The sequence below is a fragment of the Camelus bactrianus genome, chromosome 5 (genome assembly GCF_048773025.1).
Source record: "Camelus bactrianus isolate YW-2024 breed Bactrian camel chromosome 5, ASM4877302v1, whole genome shotgun sequence".
NCBI lineage: Eukaryota > Metazoa > Chordata > Mammalia > Artiodactyla > Camelidae > Camelus > Camelus bactrianus.
In genome coordinates, this window is record NC_133543.1 from 51,832,096 (window position 1) to 51,857,143 (window position 25,048).

The window sequence follows — 25,048 nt, forward strand, 5'->3', positions numbered from 1 at the left end:
TTTGGGGTAGTGTTTCTTTAGCATTTTCTAAAAACAGTTAATTAGTACCTTTTATATAATTATGAACTCTGTCGCAGTTAATTTCTTGTTGATGCTCTTCTTCCATCTTTCTTCAGTGGGAGCCTCTTGAGATTATCTCCTGAGTCTTATCAATACAAACCTTGTAGACTTGGGGCTTTATATTTTCTGGCATGGCAAGTTGTACTATATTCATCTTCTGCATTTCCTGCCCTGAAATCAGCCATTTCTCTAAGAAGCTCTAGTTCTTTTTTAGTGAGAAATGGAATTTAAAGACCACAGTGTTGGTGCTGGGTGTCTTTATTGCTCTAAACCCTTTTTTAAAAAAATCTATTGACTCTTTATTTGCTTGTTCTTGAAACCATGCATCAAAGAAAAGTGCCGTGTTTTCTTCCCTTAGTCTTACATTTGATTTGTGCTGAATTATACACTTTTGATTAGGAATCCTTCAAAACACTGCTTAAATTAAGGTCCTTTATAGCAGTTCTGTGACATTTGGAAAGTATTGATTTACATGCTGTCGCACTATTGTGCAGAATGCCTATTGTATATATTACTGACTTTGGGAGTTTCAGTTCTCCAGAGGAGAAGAATACAATATTATAAAACAAGTTTTTCCATTCTATTAATTCCCACAATCTTTGCAAAACCTAAGAAAGTCCACAGTTAAAGTCAGTGTTTTTATCTTTAGAATGCTTTAAAAAGCATGTATAATAAGAAGGAACTCAATCTGGAAATGAACTGCAGATTGAGATTTTTTGAAACCAAGTGTCAGTGTTCTTATTTGTAAAAAAAAAAAAAAAAATGCAAGCATTCAGATAAAAACATAGCAGGCAGGGAAGGAAGATGGAGCTGTAAAGGAGCAGAGTTTTTGTATGTTATTGACGCTAAGTTGATATTAATTCAAACTTGATTCTTAGAAAGAATTAAAGTAAAAAAAAAAACTGAAAAAGAACAGAAAAGAAATGAGAAGGGAATCAATGTGGTACACTATAATACTCACCTTAATCACAAAAGAAGGTAGTAATGGACAAATTGAGGGACATATAGAAAATAAATAGCAAAATGGCAGAATTAAGTTCTCTTTAACAGTAATTAATGAAATGTAAATGCATTAAACTCTCCAGTTAAAAGGCAGACAGTGACAGAATGTGTTAAAAAAGAAACACATGAATATACTGTCTTTAGGAGATATTATAGATCCAAAGACAAATAGGTTGATGAGAAAAGATAGTCCATGCAAATAGCAACCAAAAGAGAGGTGGGGTGGCCATGCTAATATCAGACAATAGATTTTAAGTCAAAAATTGTTACAAGAGACAAAAAGGCTCTTTATCATATTGATAAGTGAGTCAATCCATCAAGAAGATGTAACAGTTATATACACATACACACCGAACAGCAGAAACTCAAAATATATGAAGCAAAAATTGTCAGAATTGGAGGGAGAAATAGTTTTACAGTCATAGTTGGAGACTGCAGTTCCCTACTTTCAATAATAGAAAGAACAACTAGACAGAAGATCGAAGAAAGAAATATAACACTTGAGCAAAACTATTAAATGACTAGACCTAACAAACATATAGAGCACTCTATCCAACAACAGTAGAATATGCATCTTCTCAGTTGTACATTGAACGGTCTCCAAGAAAGACAATATATTAGGCCACAGAACAAGTCTCAACACATTTAACAAGATGAAATCATTAAAAGTATATCCTCTGACTACAATGAAATGAAATGAGGAATCAGTACTGGAAGGAAAATTAGGAAGTTCACAAACGTGGAAATTAAATAACACATTCTTAAACAACCAGTGGGTTAATAAAGAAGAAGTTACAAGTGAGATTAGAAGATACTTTGAGATAAATGAAAGTGAAAACATAAATACACAACATACCAAAACCTATGAGATGCAGTGAAAACAGTTCACACAAGGAAATTTATAGCTATAAATACTTACATTAAAAAAGAAAATTCCAAATCAGTAACCTAACTTTACACTTTAAGGAACTAGAAAAAGAAGAGCAAGCTAGCTGGAAAGCTAGCAGGTGGAAAGAAATAATAAAGATTAGAGCAGAGACAAATGAAAGAGAATAGAGAAATAATAGACTCAGAAAAGTTGGTTCCTTGAAAATCTCATCAAAATTGACAATTATTTCAGCCAGACTGACCAAGAATAACAGAAAATCAGATGTGAAATTGAAGATACTACTGCAAACTTTACAGAAATAAAAATAGACTATAAGAGAATGTTATGAACAATTTTATGTCAATAGATTTGATGTTCTAGATGAAGTTGATAAATTCCTAGTAACACAGAAGCTACCAAAACTGACTTAAGAAAAAATAGGAAATTTAAACAGACCTTAAACAGGTAAAGAAATTGAATCAGTAATCAAAAATTTCTCAATAAATAAGAGCCCAGGACCAGATAGCTTCATTGGTGATTCTTCCAAACATAAAGAATTAACACTAGTCCTTCTCAAACTTGTCCCCCCCCCAAAAAAAAAGAGGAGGGAACAATTCTTAACTCATTCATGAGGCTAACATTATAGATGAGTATCCCTTATGAATACAGATGTACAAATCCTCTACAAAATCCTACCAAACCAAATCCTGCAGTGTATTAAGAGTACACTGTAGCTAATTATTTAGAGTCCATTATTAGGAGTGCATCATGGCTAATTATTAAGAGTACAGTGTACATTGTGGCTAATTACATTTTAGGTGCTAGCATCTACCGTCTTTTTGTCTGTTCTTTCCGCTGTTGCAGCTATAAATCACTCCAAAACTTGGGGCCCACAATGATGTGCTTGATATTTCCTTCCCTAAGAATGTTTCTTCCAATGCTTATTGAGTCTCAGAGTAATGGATGGCACTGCATGCTTATATTCTCATTCCCTTTTTTTGTGCTTTGATGTTTTACAATTATAAAAATATCTCTTTTACCAACTTTTCATTTTTATATCTACAGAAAAGTTGAATACCCTTCACCTATATTCACCAGTTGTTAACATATTGCCGTGTTTGTTTTTCTTTCCCTTACTTATCGACACACACACACACAGACTTTTCAGAAGAAAATGGCAGACATCATGACACTTTATCCCTATATTCCCTAGGAACAAAGATATTCTTTTATGTAACCTTAGTGCCATTATCATATGTAAGAAATTTAATATTAATAAAATCAAATAGTCTATGTTAAAATTCTTCCAGTTGTCCCAATGTTTTTTATAGCAGATATATATTTTTCTTGATCTAAGAGCCAAGCAGAGATCATTTAATTTTTTCTTGCTAATCTCCTTTAATCTGGAACAGTTTCTCCAGGCCCTTTTAAAAGTTTTGAAGAGTCCAAGTTAGTTATTCTGTAGACTGTCTCATTTCTGGATATATGTGATTATTTTCCTATTATTAGATTCAAGTTAAACATTTTTGGCAATGGCATTATTACAGATGATATTCCTTCCTGTTGCATCACATCAGGAGGTGCATAGTGATAGCTTGTCTTATTATTGGAGATGCTAACACTTGGTTAAGGTGGTGGGTAATCTATAGGATGATACATTGAGAGTCTAACCATTTATACTTTTACTCTTTTACTTGATGCTCCTTGCCTGAATCAGTGAATGTATTTTCTGTTACTGTCATGATTCTTTTTGATTCTCAAATTTTCTCAAATTTGATTAGTCAGAACTCCTTCAGGTCCTCATGACCTGCCTCGTCAGTGTTTTGTAAATACCTCCTTGCACTTTATTACACACAGTCCCAGGCTCATCTTGTACTTTTCCCTAACCCTGAACTCAGCTTTTCCTCTGATGATATCTGTTTCCTTTTAGAAAAAATGGTATATTTAGAAATGAAGTTTATTGATACTAGAGAGTCATAACTTCTAGCTGTTTTCATTGGACAGATTTTGGAAACTATCCAGAGTTCATACTCATATTTTAGTGTTATTTTAAAAAATAAATATTGGCATATTTAAAGCTTTATATACTCTGTAGAAGAAAACTAGAATACCACTTTTTTTAGGTCTTTAAAAATAATCTAATAGTGGATAACTTAGTGTCCCTTGTGGTAAATAACTCAGCTTTTCTTTGAGTAAAGTCTATATGTTGATTTTTTAATGAACTCTTATCTCTGTTGTTAATATAGTTTTGGGGCAGTGCCGTGACAACATTGAGCCAAAAAAGTTGCCTATTACTGAAGAGGAGCAGATTTACCCTTGGGATACATGTGCAGCAGTTCATGATGTGAGGCTTTCATTATTACAGCGTTATTTTAAGGATGTAAGTACCCTTTTGTATCAAATAGTATTTTTGTCTGCAAAATTGATGGTTATTTCTCTCCAGAGTTTTATTTTTTTTACTCTAAGTTAATGTCTTTCTGACTTGGAATCTGGAAGTTTATTAGAAAAAAATTAATTTGTGGATAGTAAAGAAATGGAAATCAGTAAACAAAAATTTGAAGTTTTAATTGTTGTACCTTTGTTTTAAATGTTGTTTATTGTGAGATACACAAATTCAGTTCAATGGAATGTTAAGTCTTACCTTTATAAAAGCTTTTAGATATGACATGAATGTTTTATGAGGATTTTTGTCTCCTTTTACTTTTCATGTAAAGGTATACAAGAAAATCTCATTATGATGCTTTTTAAATGTAAAGTAGGGGCAGATTTAATTCATGGCTCCTATGGTTTCTCTTTGTGAACTTGGGAGATTTTTTTCCTAGCTCTTTGCATGTAGGGACTCTAGCACTCAAGGGTCATAAGTCTTAGATCAACTTTATTTAGTAGCGGCAGCATTGTTAACGTCTTTGTAAAATTTTGATACCATTTTTTATATTTCCGGAGTGGATTATCAAATGGGAATTCCTTTACCTGTTGTTGTTTGGCTTGCTGTGTTTTGAATTAAGTAAACATCTGATAATAACTTAAAATACTTAAAATATAAAGTGAAACACTATTTTTAGTTGTCTATATGAGATTATTATCTTGGTAGATTTCCAAATATAATTATTTCTTGCCCACAATGCAATTAAGTGGAAGCAATTGGTAGGATAGGTGGCAGACAGAATACTTAATTAGAATAAACAGTAGTTGATCTCATGATGTTGAGTCAGAGTAGGTGTGGTTCAATGGTCTGGACTAAGGAGAAGGTTTCCAGTGGATTATGGAGGAGGTGGTGGCTCTAGTTGGGGAGGTGTTGTGTAGAGTAGGGAGAGTTCCAGACCAGGAAAACTGGAGTTTGGTTCTGATTCTGCCATTTCCTAGCATTGTGAGCTTGGCCAAAACTCTAAGACTCCATTTCCTCATCTGTAAAACAGGGCTCATAATGGTCTTTCATGCAGTAACCCAATAGGTTAGAAATTTCTTTAGATCACTTTACAGGTAATAAAGGCCAATATAAAGTGGTGTTTTTAATTTTCAAGCTAGCTATTTATGACAAGGCTCAAGTTAGGCCTTAGTAAGCAGTTTGGGTTAGGTAACGAGGACAGTGCTTGCTTCTATGTATTTTCAGAGGCTTTAAAATAAAATTGTCATTATTTGGAAAAAGAAGTCTGTGTGGATGTACATGCATACGTATATGTATGTACACACAGACACACACTTTCACACTTTTTCTTTATTTGAATTTTTTGTAGCATATTACATTATTAATAAGAGACTGATAAATATCTCCATTTTGAAGAAAACAATGAAATTGTGCTAAGTTCTGCTTTTGCAGAAATTTACTACCTTCTTATTTAGATTTTAATTTCTTGGTATAATCCTGGTTTTAATTTCATCATTTTGAATCACTTTAAATTACATGAGTAAAGGTGAATCCTAAAACCAAATAGAAAATAAAAATAACTTATTCAATTGCAATATAACTCAGACCTAAGAGTAAAATAATTTTGAAGGAAATGGAGATCTAATAAAGGAGAGAAAAAGTAAGATATCTCTTGCAGTCGGAATAGCGGTTTATTTCTAGAAAAAAAAATCTTTTTTGTAAAAATACTCTAAACTGATATCTGAACTGAACTGAATCTCTGTTTTGTTTTTGTTAGTGATTTGAGATTTTACTTCTACATTAATGCTTTTGTGTACTTTCATAATGGTTATTTTATTTATAAATGGTGGGCTCCCTGGATTGTATACTTCTGGAGGTTTAGGGCCATTTCTTCTGTTGGTTTTATAGTCCCCTTAGGGGCCATCACTTGCTGTGTGTGTTGTAAATGCTTACTGGATTTCAGTTCTGTAACCAGATAGACTGTATAGGGCAGAATAGTTACTGTCAGTGGACACTGATACTGATTCTAGAATGAAGCTGTGTACATTCTATTCTATTTCTATTAAATGGGTGCATTTTATAGAGTTGACATGTAGAATTTGTCTTATAGGATAGTACATTTACTAGTGGAACTGGAAGTATTCTATATGAGGGATATGACGCAGTAGGGAGGAAATCTGAGCTTTGGAGTCAGATAGACTTGGGGTTGAACTTGTGTTCTATCACTTACAACTGAGTGATCTGGGTCAACTCTTTATTCCCTTATCCCTAGAGGGATAAGACCACTTACTGTATGAGGTTTTAATAAATATTGAGGTGGTGACAATTCAGTGTTAAACACTTAGCATTAGTGATGGGCGCATTGTTGAAGTCTTCCTAAAATATAGGTCTTAGTAAATGATTTTCTGCTTTTTTTGACTCTAGCAGATTAAAATAAGACATCTAATAGTTACATAGACAAATGACATACTATTTTCAGTTTTAAAAGCTAATTGCTTTTATTAAAAAGATAGATTAACTACATTTTTATAATACATTGCCTAAGAGAGCAGCTTATTTATTAGCTGACTACCAACCATTCTAAAATGATCGTAATACCAACATCTGCTCCAAAACATGAAAGAGAGATGATCAGGTCTCCTGTTGTTTTTCTGATTTGTAACAGTAGAAGCTAGCTCACCTGCCGTGAGTATTTGATTTGTGCTGTTGCACATCTTTGAATTGGCTGGGAAGGCATTTTACACTGTGTAGTATTTTTAGCTTTCAAATGCTCATGAAGAGTCTTGATTTAATACTGGAACTTTGTTACTATTGTTTAAAGATTATTTGGTCATCTTACATTATAGTGTATAAATTTCTTTCCAACATGGAAATAAAATTTTAAAGTTTACTCAGTTTTGATGACTCTCAAATCTTTCATCATATGCTGTCACTCATGTTCGACCTTGTGCCTAATATTGCCTGAACTCAAATTCAGGCTCAAATTCTGTTTGACAGAGACCAAATGAAAATTCAAAGAAAATTACTTTAAGAGGAAAAGTCTTAGCCTGTTTATAGGTTGAAGGGAAGGAATTAGCAGAGAAGGAGAAGTTGAAAATATAAGAGAAAGAGAAGATGAAAGCAATAAACTTTAAGTTCAAAGTTCACATTAGTATAACGATATGAAATCATTTGGAGGTTTATGTGAATTTGTTTAGATGTGTTTAGATTTCTTTAAAATTAATTGTATTTTATCTTTTTTTCTTTTTTTTTTAAAGAGTTCTTGTCTCTTGGCAGTATCAATTGGTTGGGAAGGAGGTGTTTATGTACAAACCTGTGGCCACACATTACATATAGATTGTCATAAATCTTACATGGAATCATTACGGGTAAGTTGATTGAAATGTTTTAAAGGTGTATGTGTCTTTCAAGGTATTAAATATTTTTACAGCGTATACATCCTAATTCATCTTGGGTGATTTTGATTGCCTTTTGAACTATTCAGCCTCACAGTTCCTTGACCTCTTCAACTTCAGGGATTTCATTTTTTTTACTTCACATTAGCAACTGACTTCCATGGCTGTAATTTTAGACTTTGCTACTCTAGCTCTGAAAAATTAAGCTTTAATATTCTACCATCTTATTTTATTGTAAGATTATTCTTCAAAGTGTCTTATTTTTACTCTTATTAGTGTTACTGTGCTTTGCTTCTGACCTCAAGATCTCTAGTCTTTTAGCCCATTGCATTTTTCTAGTATATTAGCTCTTTTCTAGTCTCACTTTCTTGTACTATGCCCATTCTGCTCTTAATGCCAGTCCTTTAGTCCACCTCCTTTTACTTTAGACCTAGCAAGTTACCTGTCTTTGGTCAGTTTCTTCTCCTAGTCTCCTCAGCAGCTATTCCAAACCTTTGCCTCCTGTATCTCAGGCTCTTTGCCTAAACCCTGAGGTGCCTTTCCTCTTACCAGTTTCTGTCTTTTCCTGTGTCACCAAGAAAACAATGTCTGTCTGTTGCATATTACCTTAGCTTCCTGCCTTGCTTTTCTCTTCCCCAATAAATGACTCTGCATTCTAACCAGTCCTTTCTTTTCTACTTTTGAGGTAGTATTCCTTCTTCTGTTCAGGAATAATTTTTCTGTTTATGCTCTAGTTTTCTCCCCATCACCTCAGGGGCCTTGATCTATCAGTAAGTAACATCTTTTTCTTCTGTGTCTTAAGTTTTTCTGTCCATTCTGTCCCTTCAATTCAATTCATAATGATACTCATCTCTGGCATTCAAAATTCCTTCCCTTGATCTTGCATTCCCGTGTAGCTTCAGTCTTTCTCTTTCTTTCAGCTCAACTCTTTAACAGCATGGCCTACTCTATTCCAGATTCCTAACCCAGAAGCAGAGGATTTCTCTTTTTCTCTTCCTATTCCTTATCTCTCATGTTCAGTCACTTACCAAATTCTGTTGACTCTGTTTTCCTAAATCTCACTTAACTACATTCTGCCTTCATTATTCCCACTTCTGCTTTTTTGTGTATGCATTCATCTTTCATCTTGACTGTTGCAACTGCTTTCTTTTCAGTTTCCTTACTCCAAGTCTAATGTATTCATTACATTGATCTTTCTAAAATGTAAATCTGATGACATGTTGTTGGCTTAGAATTCTTTACTGATTTCTTCCTGATGGAATAAAGTTCACTCTCCTCTGAGTGGCATTCAAGGCACTCCATAATCTGGTCTTGCCTGTTACTTTAGCTTTATCTTCCAACAATTCAGCATTTATAAACTAATTAGTAGTTCCTTAAGCACATTATGCATTTTTCATACCTCTATCCAATGAATATTTGTGCAGTGCCTACAGTGTTCCAGGTACTGTGGTAGACATTGGGTATACAACAGTGAATAAGGCACAGTTTTTTCTGTCAAGGAATTTAGTATGCATTGTGTGAGACAGAAATAAACAAACATAAATAAGCTGTATATTTGCTAAGTGTTACGAGGTATACACAAGCTCTTATTGGAACATCTGCCAAGTGACAGAACATTTGATAAAATAAGGTGCTTGAGTGATAAGAGAAAAGAGTGGAGAAGTAATTAGGGGTTATATTGTAAAGGGTCTTGTGGCCCATGTAAGGAATTTAGACTTCAGACAGATTCCTTACAGAGAGCCTTAAAGCCTCTTAAGCAGAGAGATGACATATTCAGAAAGGTCATTGTGGCAATTGTGTAGATTTCAGGGGATTGTTGTGGGATTGCAGGAGAGCAAGAAAGAATATGGTGATAGTATATATTATTTAGAAAATAAGAGATAATGATGGCTTGGGCTTTAGTCATGACAGTGGAGATGGAGAAGAGGTTAGAGATTTGAAATATATTTAGAGAAAGATTTCTGGGCTTGGTGAGAGATTGCATGTGAAACCTAAGAGAGAAAGGAATTAAGAGATGGTGGAGACCATTGAAAGGTTTTAATCACATTAGGTAGATCATACTGGTGGTGGTTTGTTGGGAGACTAGTTAGGATATATTAGCAAAGGGAGTGGAAGAAAGAAAGTGAATGGAAGGACTGATGGAATTTATTGATTAGATATTTGGCATGGGAGAGGGCAGGAAGCTGAAGGAGCTATGATGACTCTCTTCTTTCTCAAGTAGGAGGTGTAGCTTTATGTTCCTAGAGTAAAAGGGGCAAAGCTGGTTTAGGTGAAAGGACTTGACGAGTGAGGAGGTGGTTTGGGAAAACAGCTTTGGTTTTGGGTGAGAGGGTGCTTCATAGGATGTTGGAGAAAGATTGAATGAACATTGTATTAAAGAGTTGGGAAAGCTAAGTTCACCCTGACAGTGTCATTAACCACCTTTGTAACCAACCATAGGCAAATAAAATATTTTTTTCTTCTTTATATCCTTTTTTCTCATTATTTTTGTCTTGTTAGTAATAATGATCTTGCTGTAGCATTCATATATGTATATTAGTACATTAAAACATATTTTGAGATAAAGCATTAGGTTAATAGCAAAATAAGAGAGAGGCTGGGGAAAAGAGTAACGCAGTAGTTAGGACTATGCAATAGCAGTGGCCTGAAAAAGCAAAATAGATGTGGGTGGTGTCAGGCAAAAGAAAGGAACAAATGTAGTAGCCTGGGTTCCTGTCTTAAGTCCTGGTTAGTTAGCATGTGTTGCAGACTCTCATGAGCAAGAGTTTCCTCCTAGGCATTTGTGATTTATGTGTCTGTGTTTCAGAGATTCTATTTTTTCCTCCTTTTCCTATCAGAAACATCTGAAGAAAGTGTGTTAAATTAGTTCCCCTCCTAACACCTTTATACCTGAGTACTCTAACTAAATCTTTCCCCTATCCATTAAACCTACACAAACCTACTGCATCCAGTCCAGTCAGCTGTGTTTAGCAGTTAGACACCTTAGAAGACAGTGCATTTTTTAGGCTTAAGTACTCTCAAAAGCTGTCTGTCCTAAATCGAGTAACATGAGCACTGGGAGAATCTTTCTAATAGTCACTTGTAGATGATGAAAACAGGGGCCCAGGGTAAGAGTAAGGTGAGTCACTTTAATATGACCTGCATTTTGAGTTATTCTTTATCTTAGATCCACATTTCAGATTGATTGCATCATTATTTGAATGTTTCATATTGAGGGAAGGGTAGGATACTTAAGCAGTTCATTGATGATGGCAAGTGTTGTATAATTGCCATGGGGTAAGAATTTGATAAGCTTCAACAGTTAAATGATTTTATGTTTTTATGACATATATTGGAGGTCTTTTTGTATGATTCATTTATTTACTATAAAATGTAGTGGTGTAAATTTTGTTTTCTGTAAATGTATGCATCATACATCTGTATGTTTATTTCATCTTTCAGAATGACCAGGTTCTTCAGGGCTTCTCAGTGGACAAAGGAGAATTCACGTGTCCTCTCTGTAGGCAGTTTGCTAACAGTGTTCTTCCTTGTTATCCTGGAAGCAATGTGGAAAACAACCCTTGGCAACGTCCTAGTAGCAAAAGCATACAAGATCTCATAAAGGAAGTGGAGGAGCTGCAGGGACGGCCGGGAGCTTTCCCAGTAAGCATCAGTGTAAGGCAGAAATATCTTGGTTAACTCACCTGTGCTTTTCAGCTTTCATTTTGTTCCAAATTTTTCTGGACCTTTATACATTTAGTAGAAATTGCTTTTAGAGGTTTTTCTCTTCTGTTTGTGGTTATTAAAAACAAAAATGAGAGTAAGAGAAACAAATTATTACTAAAGGCTATTTTTTTTTTTCAGTCTCAATTGTTGGACTTTTAATATACAACTTCCAGATCATGAAATCCTATAAGCTTAGATATGGTTATGTTGAAATATTTAAAAGCAAAGCCAAACATTATATATATGTATCTTGCAATGTAAAGCATAGTCTAGTCATTTAAAAATATATCCATTAGGTATATTAGAATTAAGATGATGTATTACACACATACTTTCTGTGTGTGTTATTAGATTTACACACACATTTGTGTGTGTGTATTAGAGAAATAAAATATTGTATATATGATCTAACCATTCACCATAAGTCAGTCTATTTAACTGTGAGATTCACTATATGTGAACCCATTTTTTATCCCATCCAGTAGGATTTATTTATTTGATTTAAATTGTTAAATATTTCACCTTCATTATAGATTTATGATATGGTCCCTGAGAGAAGTGACAGCTACGCCCACTGTATGTAGTAAATTTATGAAAACTACGAATATCTGACTTTTAAAACAGAAATTCATAGTTTATTGCTACTTAGAAAGATTTATCTCCTTTTCTCAATTGAAAATTACTTTTAGAATCTATGTGATTTTTTTCTTTTGCAAATCCATATTTTTATGTGCTTAAATATGCTTAATGTAAGAGACATCCATATTAATGTTGAAAAATGAGCATAAATGAAACTTTTTTATAAGCATGGAAACTGTTCTGAAATATTGTAAGGACATTTGTTTAGAATATCGTTCATGTGGTTAATTCATGGTTGGATCACAATATAAAATTAGGATAAAAGATACTTAAAAATAAGAGAAAATATCTCTTGATATGTTTTATCTTTGTGCACTAAATACATTTATAGTGGATAGCTAATGTACATCTGTTTTGACTTTTAAACTTTAATTTCCTAGTGTGTTCATATGATAAAAAAGTAGTGTTTTGACTATTATTAGAGAAAATAAATATACATAAACTTTATATGTATGTTTGCATTTTTTACAGTCAGAAACCAACTTAAGTAAAGAAATGGAATCCGTAATGAAAGATATCAAAAATACCACTCAGAAGAAATATAGAGACTATAGCAAGACTCCTGGCTCTCCAGATAATGATTTTCTCTTTATGTATTCTGTTGCTAGGTAGGTATATATAGTATATACTTCTATATTTACTTATTAATAGTAGTTGATTTTATTGTTTTATTTATTGTCATTCATGTTTATTTGAAGAAAGATTGCATTTTTTAATGTTGGTTGAAATTATTAATATTATGGGACAGGTATCTTCCCCAAAGCATGTGAGTATGATATATGAAGGGTCTTGTTAAAAAATCACTGTTCAAGTCCTGTCAAAAAGTGATTAATACTGAGAACTAAAACACTGTAATATGTTAAATACTTTTAATTTATAAAAAGAAATGAGAACAGTAAGAAGAACTTACTTTGTTTTAAGCTAGTGAAAGATTTGGTAATATCCTAGAAGACTATAGGTGGTTTAGAAAATCAGATTAAGAAGAGGAAGCAAGACAGAGATCGGGCATGTTTTAAGTCTCTGTCAGTAGCTAGCAGGGCTCAAGAAAACGGAGTAAATACTTCTCATCTGTTAGATTAGGTAGAATTAGCCTTATTGACTGAGTAGGTGTTCAATACCTAAAAAATAGTTCCAAATGGAAATTTTGGAGAACTTAACTGAATGAAAATGAAGAATCATAAAAGAAAGGAAATAGAGAAATAGGGGAGGAGCAGGCACAATTAGAAACTTGTAAACACATTCTGCCAGATCTGGTGTTGTAGACCCTGGGTATATCTAGACGCATACTTTGTATTTTGTCCAAGTAGCATTGTAATAGGTAAGATTTAGAGAAATAAATGTGACTTGAAGTCGTGCAACAAATTAGTGGTAGAGTAGGATAGAATTCAGATCTCTTGAGTTGAAGTCTAGTGTTATTTTAATTACTATCCTCCTTTTTTTCTTCTTTGTTCAGCTTTTATAGGTTATATATACATGTAGTTCATCATGACTATCCTCTCTGCCCCATTCCTGGAGTACAGGGTGGCAAAAGAGTGAATAAACAATGTACTCTTTTGAACCCAGGGAAAATGGAGACAGACTTAGGGAAATTGCAGCAAGCAAATTAGACCTCAAGATAAGGAAACATTAGTTTTTGGTCTAAGAATGCAAATGCTGGACATGGATTGATGTAAAAGGATTTAATAGATTAGGAAGTAACTTTTTAGTCTGCACATTCCTAGACTACTGTTACCCATAATGCTTTGGAGCAAGATATAACAATTAATTTAGCATTTTGTCTCTGAAAAGCTACCAATTCTATACTTGCAAAAAAACATACTTTATGTGAAAACTCAATTAAGTGTAATTTAATTTTGCCAAGTTTCAAGGTTTTGTAAAACTTCTGTACGATATTGTGGTAATAATGTAGAAGACTGGAATGGATATAGACCAACTCAGTTATGCTCTATGTATATGTATATATACACACATATACAGGTATATACACACACATATATCTATGTCACTTATGTACTTATGCATTTGATTTTATTAGGATTGACCTTACAAGGAAATCCTGGTTGAATGAGAATGATCTGTACATGGGATTTTGCTGTAGTATGATAAATAATTTGATTGAAATTTAGTAGAAATTTTGGAAGTTCCTGTTTCTTGGTGTAAATATATAAATAATTTAGAGTATATGTATATTTAATTTTTAATAGCAATATTTATAGAAAGCTTACGTGAAAATGGGAGACTTTTTGAATCAACATATTTTGATTTTTCTCTTTTTATACATAAGCAGGGACAGATGTCAAATGTTATTTGCTAAGGGTATATGTAGAGAAATGGAGAAAATATGCTTTCCCATTCTCCCACCCTTCTCTGATCCCTAATGACAAACTCTAAAGCAACAAGATAATGAGTCCAAAAGTGAAACTGTAAAACCCTTAAAAACCTTATTATCCTTTGGTTAAAATTACTCAGGCCATTGCAAAGTTCTCACAGTGAGATTGCATGCCTTCTCTAAACTTTACTTAATCATTAATCATTACAAAGAAAACACACAAAAACGAAATTGGCTCAATAATTAACAAAAACATGAATTGAAGGAAGAAAGTATGTTGTATTCTATTTGAATAAGATGTAACTTTTTCAAAGAAGGAAACCAGGTCTTTATAGTTATCTTATGCCTAACATAGAACCTTACTTCATTAAATACTTATGATTACAGATTACGATTTTTTTTCCTAGAAGGTAGGCATTGAAATATTTAGCAGTATTTAAAATGCTTAAATATTTAAGTAAAATATTTAGAAATAAACTTAATTTGAATTATTTAACTTTTGAATTAAATGTTGTGATTATTAAATGTGTAATTCATTAAAACATACACATTTTATTTATATTTGACATTAGTAATTCAAATGGTATACAACCCTAGTTTCCCAGAACTGAATTTCTCCCAGCTGAATAAGTAATTTTGTTTACTTTTTGGGGGACTTAAAATTTTGATGTTTAGAAACAAAATATTTCTAGTGGGTAACTAGCATATAAAGCTGTTTCCTTTAATTATTGTTTTAGAGCTTTTTTTTTTGTTAGGACAATATAGATCGCTTTGTTTTTAATTTTATTTGCATGATGAAGCCTTGGAGGACTTTCTGAGGGCAGCGGAGAAAAATTAGTGGAATTGTATCTTTTTTTTGCATTAAAATTAATCAAAATTACTATATTCAAGTTTTAATGTATTTTCAGAAAACATTCTGTTGCGAATATCAGCTATTCAAATGGATTATGGAAAGTTAATATTGGGGAAGAAAGCTTTCTTCACTTCAATACCAATTCATTATTTCTTTATTGAAACAGTAAATCACACTAATTTTAGTAATTAATTTTTCCAAAGAATTTGGACCCAAGTTATATATAGCCTAGAGTTTTGGTAAGCAGCACTTGGCTTGTATATGGTGAGAAACATGGAACTGGAAAGAATATGAAACATGAGTAACTGAGATGTAAATGGAGAGACAGCTTTAAGTCACAAATGTGTAAACTATTCAGTAGCATGAATGTGCCTTGATTTATATGTTAATTGCATTATAAGTTTAAATATAAATTAATTATATTTGAAATAAAAAGAATGCTTGCTAAAATACCAAATTATGAATCCTTTTTAAAACTAAAACAGTCTTATATAAAACAAATAATCTCCCTTTGCTGTCCTCCCCCTGCCCCCCAACAGCCCCTTAAAAAAAATTTTTTTTTTGATTCACTGCTGAGTTTAAGGGAATAGGGTCAATGAAAGAAAGAATAGCAGAGACTAGAAAATTTTTATCACTGGTTGCATATCAAAACAAAGAGGTGGTTAGTTCCTTGGAATTTTTTGAACAGTTCACTGAGTACCATCAGGGATTGAGAGGCTGAAATCCCTGCTCTCCAGGAATTTACAGTTTAGTTAGACAAAACTAATATATGTCAATCTGTATAAAACAGAATATAATTTGTTTTAAAATACATATCATATTGAGAAAGTGCTGTAGAACTTTAAAAGAGAAGGTGAGCAAATTGAAATATAAAGAATGTGGAAGTGCTCTTTCCTGTTCCAAGAAAAGGGAGTTTTCCCTAACTCCTGGAGGAGTTAGAGCTTGAGCTCTAACCATGGTGTGGATGGAGGTATTTTTTTCTCTGATAAATTGAGTAATTTGCTCAACTGGTAGGGCTAGGCTCAGGCCTTGAACCCATATTATACTATTGTATGTTTGAGTGTCTCTCTGTGCATGTTTATACACACATTTGTTTTTCAAATTATAGCTCTTAAAATAGAAGTTAGTGCCAAAGGAAGGGTAGAAGGGAAGCAAAGCAAAAGGGAGCATAGTTGGAGGCGTTTCTATATGGATGTACCTAGGTGGTCATCATGGTAGGCTTTAAGCAGTCTTTCTCGTCTTTATTTCAAATGTAGAGATTGTCTTCTCTTTTTTCCTTCCAAACTAATTTGAATGTATTTGTGTTAGAAAATATAGAAAGTTGAGCCCACTTTTCTCCAAGAACAAAAAGGCTTGGAAAACTCTCCTCCCAATACGTCTGTCTTCTTTATCATCCGTTCACAAGGGCAGAAACAGAATATTGTTTTGTGATTTTCAACAGTGAGGGAATGGCAGATATGGGGCATGTGACACATTTGTGTGTTCTCTTCTCTAGCAAGACTTAAAGGGCCAATTTCGATATAAATTAAGTAAGGAAAAGCTGATAGCTAGGGCTTCTGACATACTGATTTTTAAAATCCTAGATATTATTACATGATACTAACCCTTTGGATAGGTGGTTTTGTTTTGTTTTGTTTTTCAACTTAGGAGGAATGTTGTACAGAGCTCTTCCAAACATAACCTGAACTAATTAATTATATTTAGCAGTTTTCTTTTAAGTATTCTTTAAAGTCAAATTTCTGGTAACATGTTTGTCATCTTTTAAATGATCTAATTTGACAATTGAATAAACAGAATTGTTCTTGTATGTATATTTTAATGAATACATTTGCAAATTATGCTGAAGTAAAAGTTGACATTCTGGTTCTGACGTTCATTTGTAAGAATTAACCATGTTTCTGGCTAGCTCTTTTAAAAGTACTATCTAGGAAACCTTAGTTTTTATAAGAGAAAATAGCCATTAATTTTTTTCTACAGATTAGGCAACAGAAGATTTGTGAAAACAAAATGTATTGATCTCATTTATATTCCCTTGATGAAGGAACACATGCTGGTCTCCGCTCGCTTTCTGTCCACTAATATGAAATCCTTGTCCCTGCTTCCTTGCTGGTAGGTTTTTAGAAGTTCAGTGAGCAATGCAAATCGCCTGAAGGGTGGAAAATTCCCTTGTCACACAGATGCCCTTATCAGCAGCAACCAGATGGAGCTCTGAGCAGGAACATTATCAGTGTTAAATTGCTTTTTTCTCCCTGAGTAGAGAGGATTAAAGCATTCCTTTAGAAATGGGTGGCAAGTATACAGATTTAGGAATATTAATATTTTTAACAGTTTGCATTTATAAGTAAGTATATAAAAATAACATTTCAAAACATTCTATGTTCAAAATGCAACCAAAACCAGTTCAAAATGTTTTGTTTTAAATAAATAGTATACTGTTCTTTCCTGAATTTACTTGCAAAGAATAAGCTTGAAACTTTCCTTTTTTTAAAAAAAAATTTTTAAGATAGGGAATATCTCACTATTAGTGTTGTATGCGTATCTTGGATATAAACTAGTTTATACAGTTTTAGTTGTGGCAAATAAAGGAGTGTTTAAGTTTATTAATACTGTTGAAGTAAAAATACAGTTTATCACTTAGAATTTTCATTTATATTGTCAAATTGATTGGCTATTTTACTGTTACTGTTTTTGAGTAAATCTTTAGATTCTGCATCAATTTGATTTTTGAAATGTCAATTTACTAATTATTGCTATTCTGTAAGGTAATAATTGCTAAAAATATTATAATTTCAGATCTATATGAACAATACTGTTGTTTAGCAATGTTAATAGTTACACAATGTTAATAAAACTGTGATTTTAAATGTCCATTAAAGAGACTACTGTTAATTATATGTGTTGTTCATAGTCGCTTTGATGTTAGCAATTTTGTTTCTAATATTGGTTTCTAGATGCAGTCTAAGCTCCAATGAGTGATAACCATTTCTCTGAAAGAAAAATTGGTATGCCCTTGTGTTTTATATGCCAGTAACCACCTATTCAGTGGCTAACAGAGTACAAATTCTTTCATCAGATTCATATGCAGGTTTATGAAATGTGTGCCAGTTTTTTTCCTTAAGGCCTAGTTTTTAGTATTTGCCAACAGCTGGGATTTTGCAACAATTACACTGTGACGTGTACAGTTTTGCAGGTATAAATATGAACATATAACTAAGGGTAGATAAACTTTTCCCCTTTTTTTATTTCTAAATATCAGATGAAATATGATTATTACTAATACTGCATAAACTATACTTTTGCAAATAATAAATTTAGCTTGATTCAGACGTGTCAATAAAACAAAAAATACCATTTCAACCTAGTGACAGAGATATATTTTAATGCTTTCCTTACAGAACCAATTTGGAACTTGAATTAATTCATCGAGGAGGGAATTTATGTTCAGGTGGTGCAAGCACAGCTGGTAAAAGATCTTGTTTAAGTAAGTATTAAACAGTGCTAAATTTTTAAACAATTTCTAATTATGTCATTTTTGAAAGCGTATAAGCAAAGTGGTCTTTTAATATGCTTTTCAAATTCTTTTTGTTTTACATAATCAGTGTTAATAGTGATTATATGCTTTAAATGGTTAATCTTATACTTAGAAGAATCAGGACTATTTTTTAGCTCTTTCTATACTATGATTACTGAGTAAATAATGGCATACTAATTGATCAGATTTACATTGGTTCAAAATTAAAACAATATATTATTCTCAACTATAAAAAATTGTCCTCAAACTCAAATTCTTTTAAAGAATTCTTACATTGTCTGGATTTAAGAAAATCTTTTTATAAAGACATTTGTGTCATGTACAGATTCCTATTTAAATAGCTACTGTTAATCAGGAAGACATTTGTACTGCATTTTGATGTGCACAGATGTATTAAAATGTATTAAAATTGCAAATGTTTGCTTTTATTTATGAATATGCTTTATATTTGAAAATGAGCATGATTCTTCAATACTTTTTGTAAGGGTCTATTTCTGAGAAGGTCATTTGGAACTTAAAGTAGATTTTTCATGAGCATGCTTTTGATGCTATTACTGTGTATTCATTATTTAGAGAATTAATGTGAATAACAGGGGTAATATTATTTGATGTCATGTAGAGCACTGGAGTTAAAATGTTACCTAATGTGATCGATATAGGAAATGAAAATTGTTTAAAACAATGTATTCTTTTGAAAAAATGAATATATTTTTAAATGCTACAGTATTAGTAATTATTTAAAATTATCAATACATATTAGTTTTTTAAATATGTGTATATTATTTTACAAAGATATATATGTAATTTTTGAATATTTCAAAGCAAAGGACTGATCAAAAACACCTTGAACTTTCTAACATAAAGTTACAAACTTCTGTGAAATTTAAACCAAATAACTTTTAAAATTATAACTAGCTGTGTTAGATTTTGGTATTTTAATTTGGGTTATAACTTGATTCTTAGAAGCTTTAAGATTTGGGAAGTAATTTTTTACTCAGTATTTAGCATTTATTGACCCCCTGATGCATGCACTTAAACCTTACTTGTATCCAGTGATTTACTATGTTTTAAAGGGGAAGTTGTTGATACATAGGAGTTTTAGCTTCTAGTCTGTATGAATTGGCAGAAACTATAATCCCACTTATGTAAATTATTGTTTCTTGTTAATTTGTTGCTTGGTATTGGCTGATAATATTCCAGAAACTGTTATATTAGAAAGTGTTTAGTAAAGGAATTTTAGTTTTATGTTACAAACTACTTTTTTCTTCCTCTGAGGAACTTAAATTTATCCAGAGGCTTGTAAATGATTAATTTATTCAGAATGCTAAAAATAGTAATCAAGTTCTACAGCAACCACTTCAATTATCACCCTCAATTTTAATTAAAATTATTAAATGGGTAGTTACTTACTTCCTTTCATTTATTTTTATTTTCCCCTTTAGCCAATAAAAGATTACAGTGTACCAGTATAGAAGGGGTCATGATGCAGCTTATTCTAAATTTAAGTTAATATGGCTTTTAGTTTTCTTTTTTCCTTATCAATTACATTAGTTCTTTTTTCTTCCAGCTTTATTGAGGTATATCGACAAATTAAAAATTGTATGTATTTAGATTGTACAACATGATTTTTTTGTTTTTAGGTTACATGTGCTTTATTATTGTTCAGTTGCTTATGCACTATTTATCCTAATTATTTATAAAAGCAGCTCTGTAAATCATGTATGCAAAATATGTTGTATGTTGTATAAAATCCCATTACTTTGCAAGTGTATAAATTTAATGTATTTGTTATTTACTCAAGCCTAATTCAAACCTAATTTAAGTTGAACACCAGAATGTACACTGATGGTGTTTCATGGGATCTTAGATCAGATATCTCATTTTTTTCATCTTTCAGTAGAACGTTAATGTTATTACTAAACAAAAATTCTGTATTTTCTCTAGAGCCTACTCATAAGACAGTATTTTCTTTTTCCCGTTCATTATTTTCTGTTACCTTAAGTCTTATTCTTAAAGTGTCTTTTCTTTTTTTCATCATATTTTGGTGAAAGAGAGTGAGAAAATGCTCCACTATTTAAGCAAATGATAAGGGAAGTTGCACTTTTGGGATAATGTTCCATCATAAATTCTTGATGGAATTGAAGTTTAGTTTAGTCAAGAAAAGATTTAATAAATTATGTATGGAATGACTTGAGTAATGCCTGGACACACACCCACCCACACCCACATCTCAACACTGTGGGGGTGAGGTGGGAAAGAAGGTTGTTCTGTCTACAACATGAAAGCAGAAATTATCACTGGCCAAGTTTATACCGAGAAATCAAATTGTCATGGAATAATGCCATTCAGCACTTTCATATTCAAACAAATTTTTGAAGTTTTGGGGTAAAATGACCAATATCCAATTAGAGTAAAAGTTCATTCCTAACTATGTGCCTGGGAAGTTTTCCACAGTAAAAAATTAGCAAAATTAATTCACATAGCAGCATACTATGGTACTTTAAAAACTTTTAAAACTTTGTAGTTTTAAAGTTTATAAAGTAATTTCACATAAATTAGTCTTTAGAATGACCATGTGAAATAGGTTTTATCTCTCTTTCATAGAAAAGGAAACTAAAGTTCAGAGCAATTGCCTTGCCAAGTCATACAGTTAGAGAATGTCAGAGCTTGCAATTGAGCCCAGCTCTTTTGACTCAAAATTCTGTTGTGTAAGATATCTCTCTTGCCCTTAAGTATCTCAAAGGGTGCAGAACCTTTAAAAACTTCTGCCCATGGTTTAGTCAAGGATATCCTACTGCACAATATTGCTTTGGGATCTTTTCAGGCTCTGCTGAGCTAACCTTTGTGTTATCTTGCCTGTTTTCTTTTGCCAGTCTTTCACTGTGAATCGTATTTTTGTTTTGGGCCACTCCTAGACATTTTCTCAAGTCCTGATTCCTTCTTCCTTGGATACTAGTTGGTTCTCCTTTATTTTTCACCTGTTTGCTGGCTGGTTCCCCCTTGTTCCTGGTGTGAGCCATCTGCATCAGCTCCCACATACTACTTTGCTCCTGATTCTTGGGTCAGAACCCTGGATCTTCTTTTATCCACTAGAAGGTTAGGCATTAAGGACCTTGTATTTAGCAGATAAGAATGTTTCTAGATAATTTATTGTAAGATAGAAAGTGTTAAGTTCTAAAGTTGGATATGGATAAAGTTCTAGAAAATTTGGAGGTTTGGGACCATATCTAGCTTGTAAAGTCACTGAAGCTTTTGGAGGACATGGTGTTTGAACAAGAGTTCAGTAGATAAGTAAATTTGGAGTTCCTGATACAAATTGATATATACACTGATAAATACCACCAACTTGGTTAGCAACAGATATAGGACAAAGCAGATGCAAAAACTGAGGGTATAACTTTTTATTAAGAATAATATTTTATTAAAGTTACTCAGTTAATTTCTTCATTCAAGTGATTTGAAAGTAGACCTGGAACCCAACAGATTCCAGTGAAGTTTACAGTCTTTCAACACTTTTTTGCCATGATATTCTTAGTGTGTTTCTCAAGAAGAAATTGTTGAAACTAGTGATTGGGGTGGGGGTGGTAGGAAGAGGTGTCATTGATAAATTATTAATATTAGAGGATAATTTTTAACAAGTATCTTTAGGTAGATTAATATCTTTCCATATCTTTGGGTCTAAAACTTTCTTCTTATTACTGTAGTTTAACTCAGAGGCCATAGTTCATATCAAAAATGGATTTCATGATTTTTTAGAGAGATTAAAAGTTAAACTTAAGAAAGGTTAATGCAAATCCTTGCTTTGACATTTTCATTTGGGAAGGTTTAACTTAATTTTAGTATACAATCTTTTAAAAAAATGATGCATACAGTGGAGAACTGCTCTTGTATTTATTATTCATAGAAGGCAATCCAGCTTAGATGTGTGCATGCAACTTAAAATAGTTTTAGTTGCTCAAAGAATGAATTTTTGGCAAATCAGAGTTAGAGAAAATTATTTTGATGTTAATTTCACCCTGCGGTAAGACTCCATAAAGATATTGTTGAATAATACCACAAAATTGTTATTAAGGAGTCTGACATTATTTAACAGTGGTAAAATTCTGATATCTAAAGTTTACTAAGGACTTTCTCAGATGGAAAAACTATGAATTCTACAAATAGGTTGAATCATAACTTTTGTTCTATTCTTTTTGTTACCCCGTAACAAGAGAAAAATTTGGCCACCAAATTATTATAATGGTCAAAGTACATAAATTAGTATAAAAATATAGAAATTGCCTTCAGACTCCATTCTTCATGAGTAGGCAGATAGTTTAATGGCGAGCTTGTTTACTCTTATGGATTCTGTTCCTCATAGCATCCAACCAGAGGATTTTTATAAGGACTTAGTTTTACAATGTGTGTTCAAGTCTTAATAGACTGTAAATCTCAGCATTACTGTTTCTACTACTTCAACACTACCATTATCAAATTGAGGTTGGGAGTGGGTAAGGAGACCAGAAGCAAGATAAAAGTTAATTTTCAGCCTAGTCTTTTTTTTTTTTTTTAAGCACTTAACAAACATTCTTTTGACTTGTTAAAAGGTGAGGTTAGAAGGACAGAATAGAATTTATTCCCAAAGACTGATACAACTTAGTATTTATTGGGAACAAAATACATTGTTAATTTGGAGAGGCCTGTGTCAGAGGTGTGGGTTAAAATTTTGAACTAAAAGGAGTGAATTCAACTATTCTTTCGGGTCTTTCTGCAGGTCCTATGCTTTTTGGCCCAGGTAGCTAGGCCTTCCTGTGTTAATGATTTGGTTATTCCAGGAACTAAGTATCACGGACAACAATTTCCACTGTCAGGGCATAGGAGTCCTGAGATCTTTCCTGGCTTAGAAGAGGGCAGCTCCTTTCTTCTGCAGTGTGATTAGAACCCTCCCCCTCACCCCTTAGCTTGAAATGAGGTGCTCAAATTAGACTTGGATTCATGGAGTATGTCCTCTTTGGTAAGGAGATTAGGAGTCCTATGAACTGACCTTTTTCTTTACCCTTCCTAAGACTACCAATAGGTGAAAGCAGCACTGTGCCCTTCTCCACCCATATTGTCCTATGCTATGTTGTAATAGTGAAGGGGGAGGCTGCTTGTTGCTTAAACCTTAAAAGTAGGAGGAGAACAATTCTATGAAACTAGTACTATGATACTTGAGGTAACTGGAGAACAATGGCATAATGTGCCTTGGAGTCAAGGCATAGAAACTCCAGGAGGCAGGAGAGGAACCCAGCATGGAAAGTAGGAAAGTACGAAAGACAGCCTTTTCTTTTGGTGTTTTTGTATTTTCACGTGGAGGAATAAAAGCTAAGTAAGCAAAGCTCATCTCCCTTACCCTGGACTTATATGTCCCTTTATTGACTAGAAGCAACGTAGAATACAGTGCTGAAAGGAACTCTGGATTGATTGGAGTTAGAAGATCTGGATTCTAGTCCTATTTGTTATAGGAAAGTCACCTAACTTTTTACCTTATTGTGAAAATGGGGATTATGATACCTGTGCTGACATAGTCACATGTTATGGTTATAACCATAACCATATCTGTCATGATTAATGTAAGGATCAAATGGTATTAGATACATGAGCTAAAGTATTTTATATATGTGTGTGTATATATAATTTCATTATTATTATTACTTTTTTCTTAATCCTTTAAAATTCCTACCATGACTGCCATTTTACTTTGTTCCCTGCCTGCCTTGCCCGGAGTGGTGAGGAATGGGATGAGGAAAGATGAGTCAGCTCCTGTTGCCCATGGCATGAATTTCTTGTTTCGTGGGAACCAGAGCTACAGATCTTCCCTTCTTCTTAGAGTTGTGTCCAGACCTCACTTGGGAGCTCCCTCCCATCTTTTCACCGCTAATTTCTCAGGAGAGTGTAGAGGACTAGGGGAAGTTGACTCTACCTTAAGAGGTGTATGTCCACACCTATTACATTCACCCAAAGATAAATGACTCAGAAACAATTCCACACTTTGATTATTCACTTATGGAGAAATTGTAATTTTTTTCCTCATGGTAATTTAGAGAGTCATTTGGCCAGTTGAAATTTTTTGCACTGACAAGTATTTAACCTAGGTAGTAATAGCTACACTGATAGGACTAAAATCTTGAATCATTCGGAAATGTGGACCTGGATAAGTTTACCTTAGGTAAATTTTGACAGTACAATTTTAGATAGAACCAATTTATAAAAATCTTTAGGATAACTCTTCGCTTTAATGTATTTTAATCTTAATGGCCAGTATGCGGTATACTGAGAAAA

At 32.8% G+C, this 25,048-nt stretch overlaps 1 protein-coding gene across 8 annotated transcripts in view; it reads left to right on the plus strand.

Annotated features, from left to right (window-relative positions):
- UBR3 (ubiquitin protein ligase E3 component n-recognin 3) overlaps positions 1 to 25,048 on the plus strand; it is a 185,358-nt gene that overhangs the window by 115,388 nt on the left and 44,922 nt on the right. For 5 of the 8 annotated variants that reach the window (XM_074363852.1, XM_074363847.1, XM_074363853.1 and 2 more), the window contains 5 exons: positions 4,177 to 4,310; positions 7,553 to 7,663; positions 11,132 to 11,344; positions 12,506 to 12,642; positions 18,612 to 18,697. In XM_074363852.1, the coding sequence (XP_074219953.1) occupies positions 4,177 to 4,310; positions 7,553 to 7,663; positions 11,132 to 11,344; positions 12,506 to 12,642; positions 18,612 to 18,697 (681 nt within the window). Of the gene's footprint in view, positions 1 to 4,176; positions 4,311 to 7,552; positions 7,664 to 11,131; positions 11,345 to 12,505; positions 12,643 to 17,193; positions 17,326 to 18,611; positions 18,698 to 25,048 lie in introns of those variants that run through there. The other 3 variants (XM_074363848.1, XM_074363850.1, XM_074363851.1) reach the window with 2 other exon arrangements.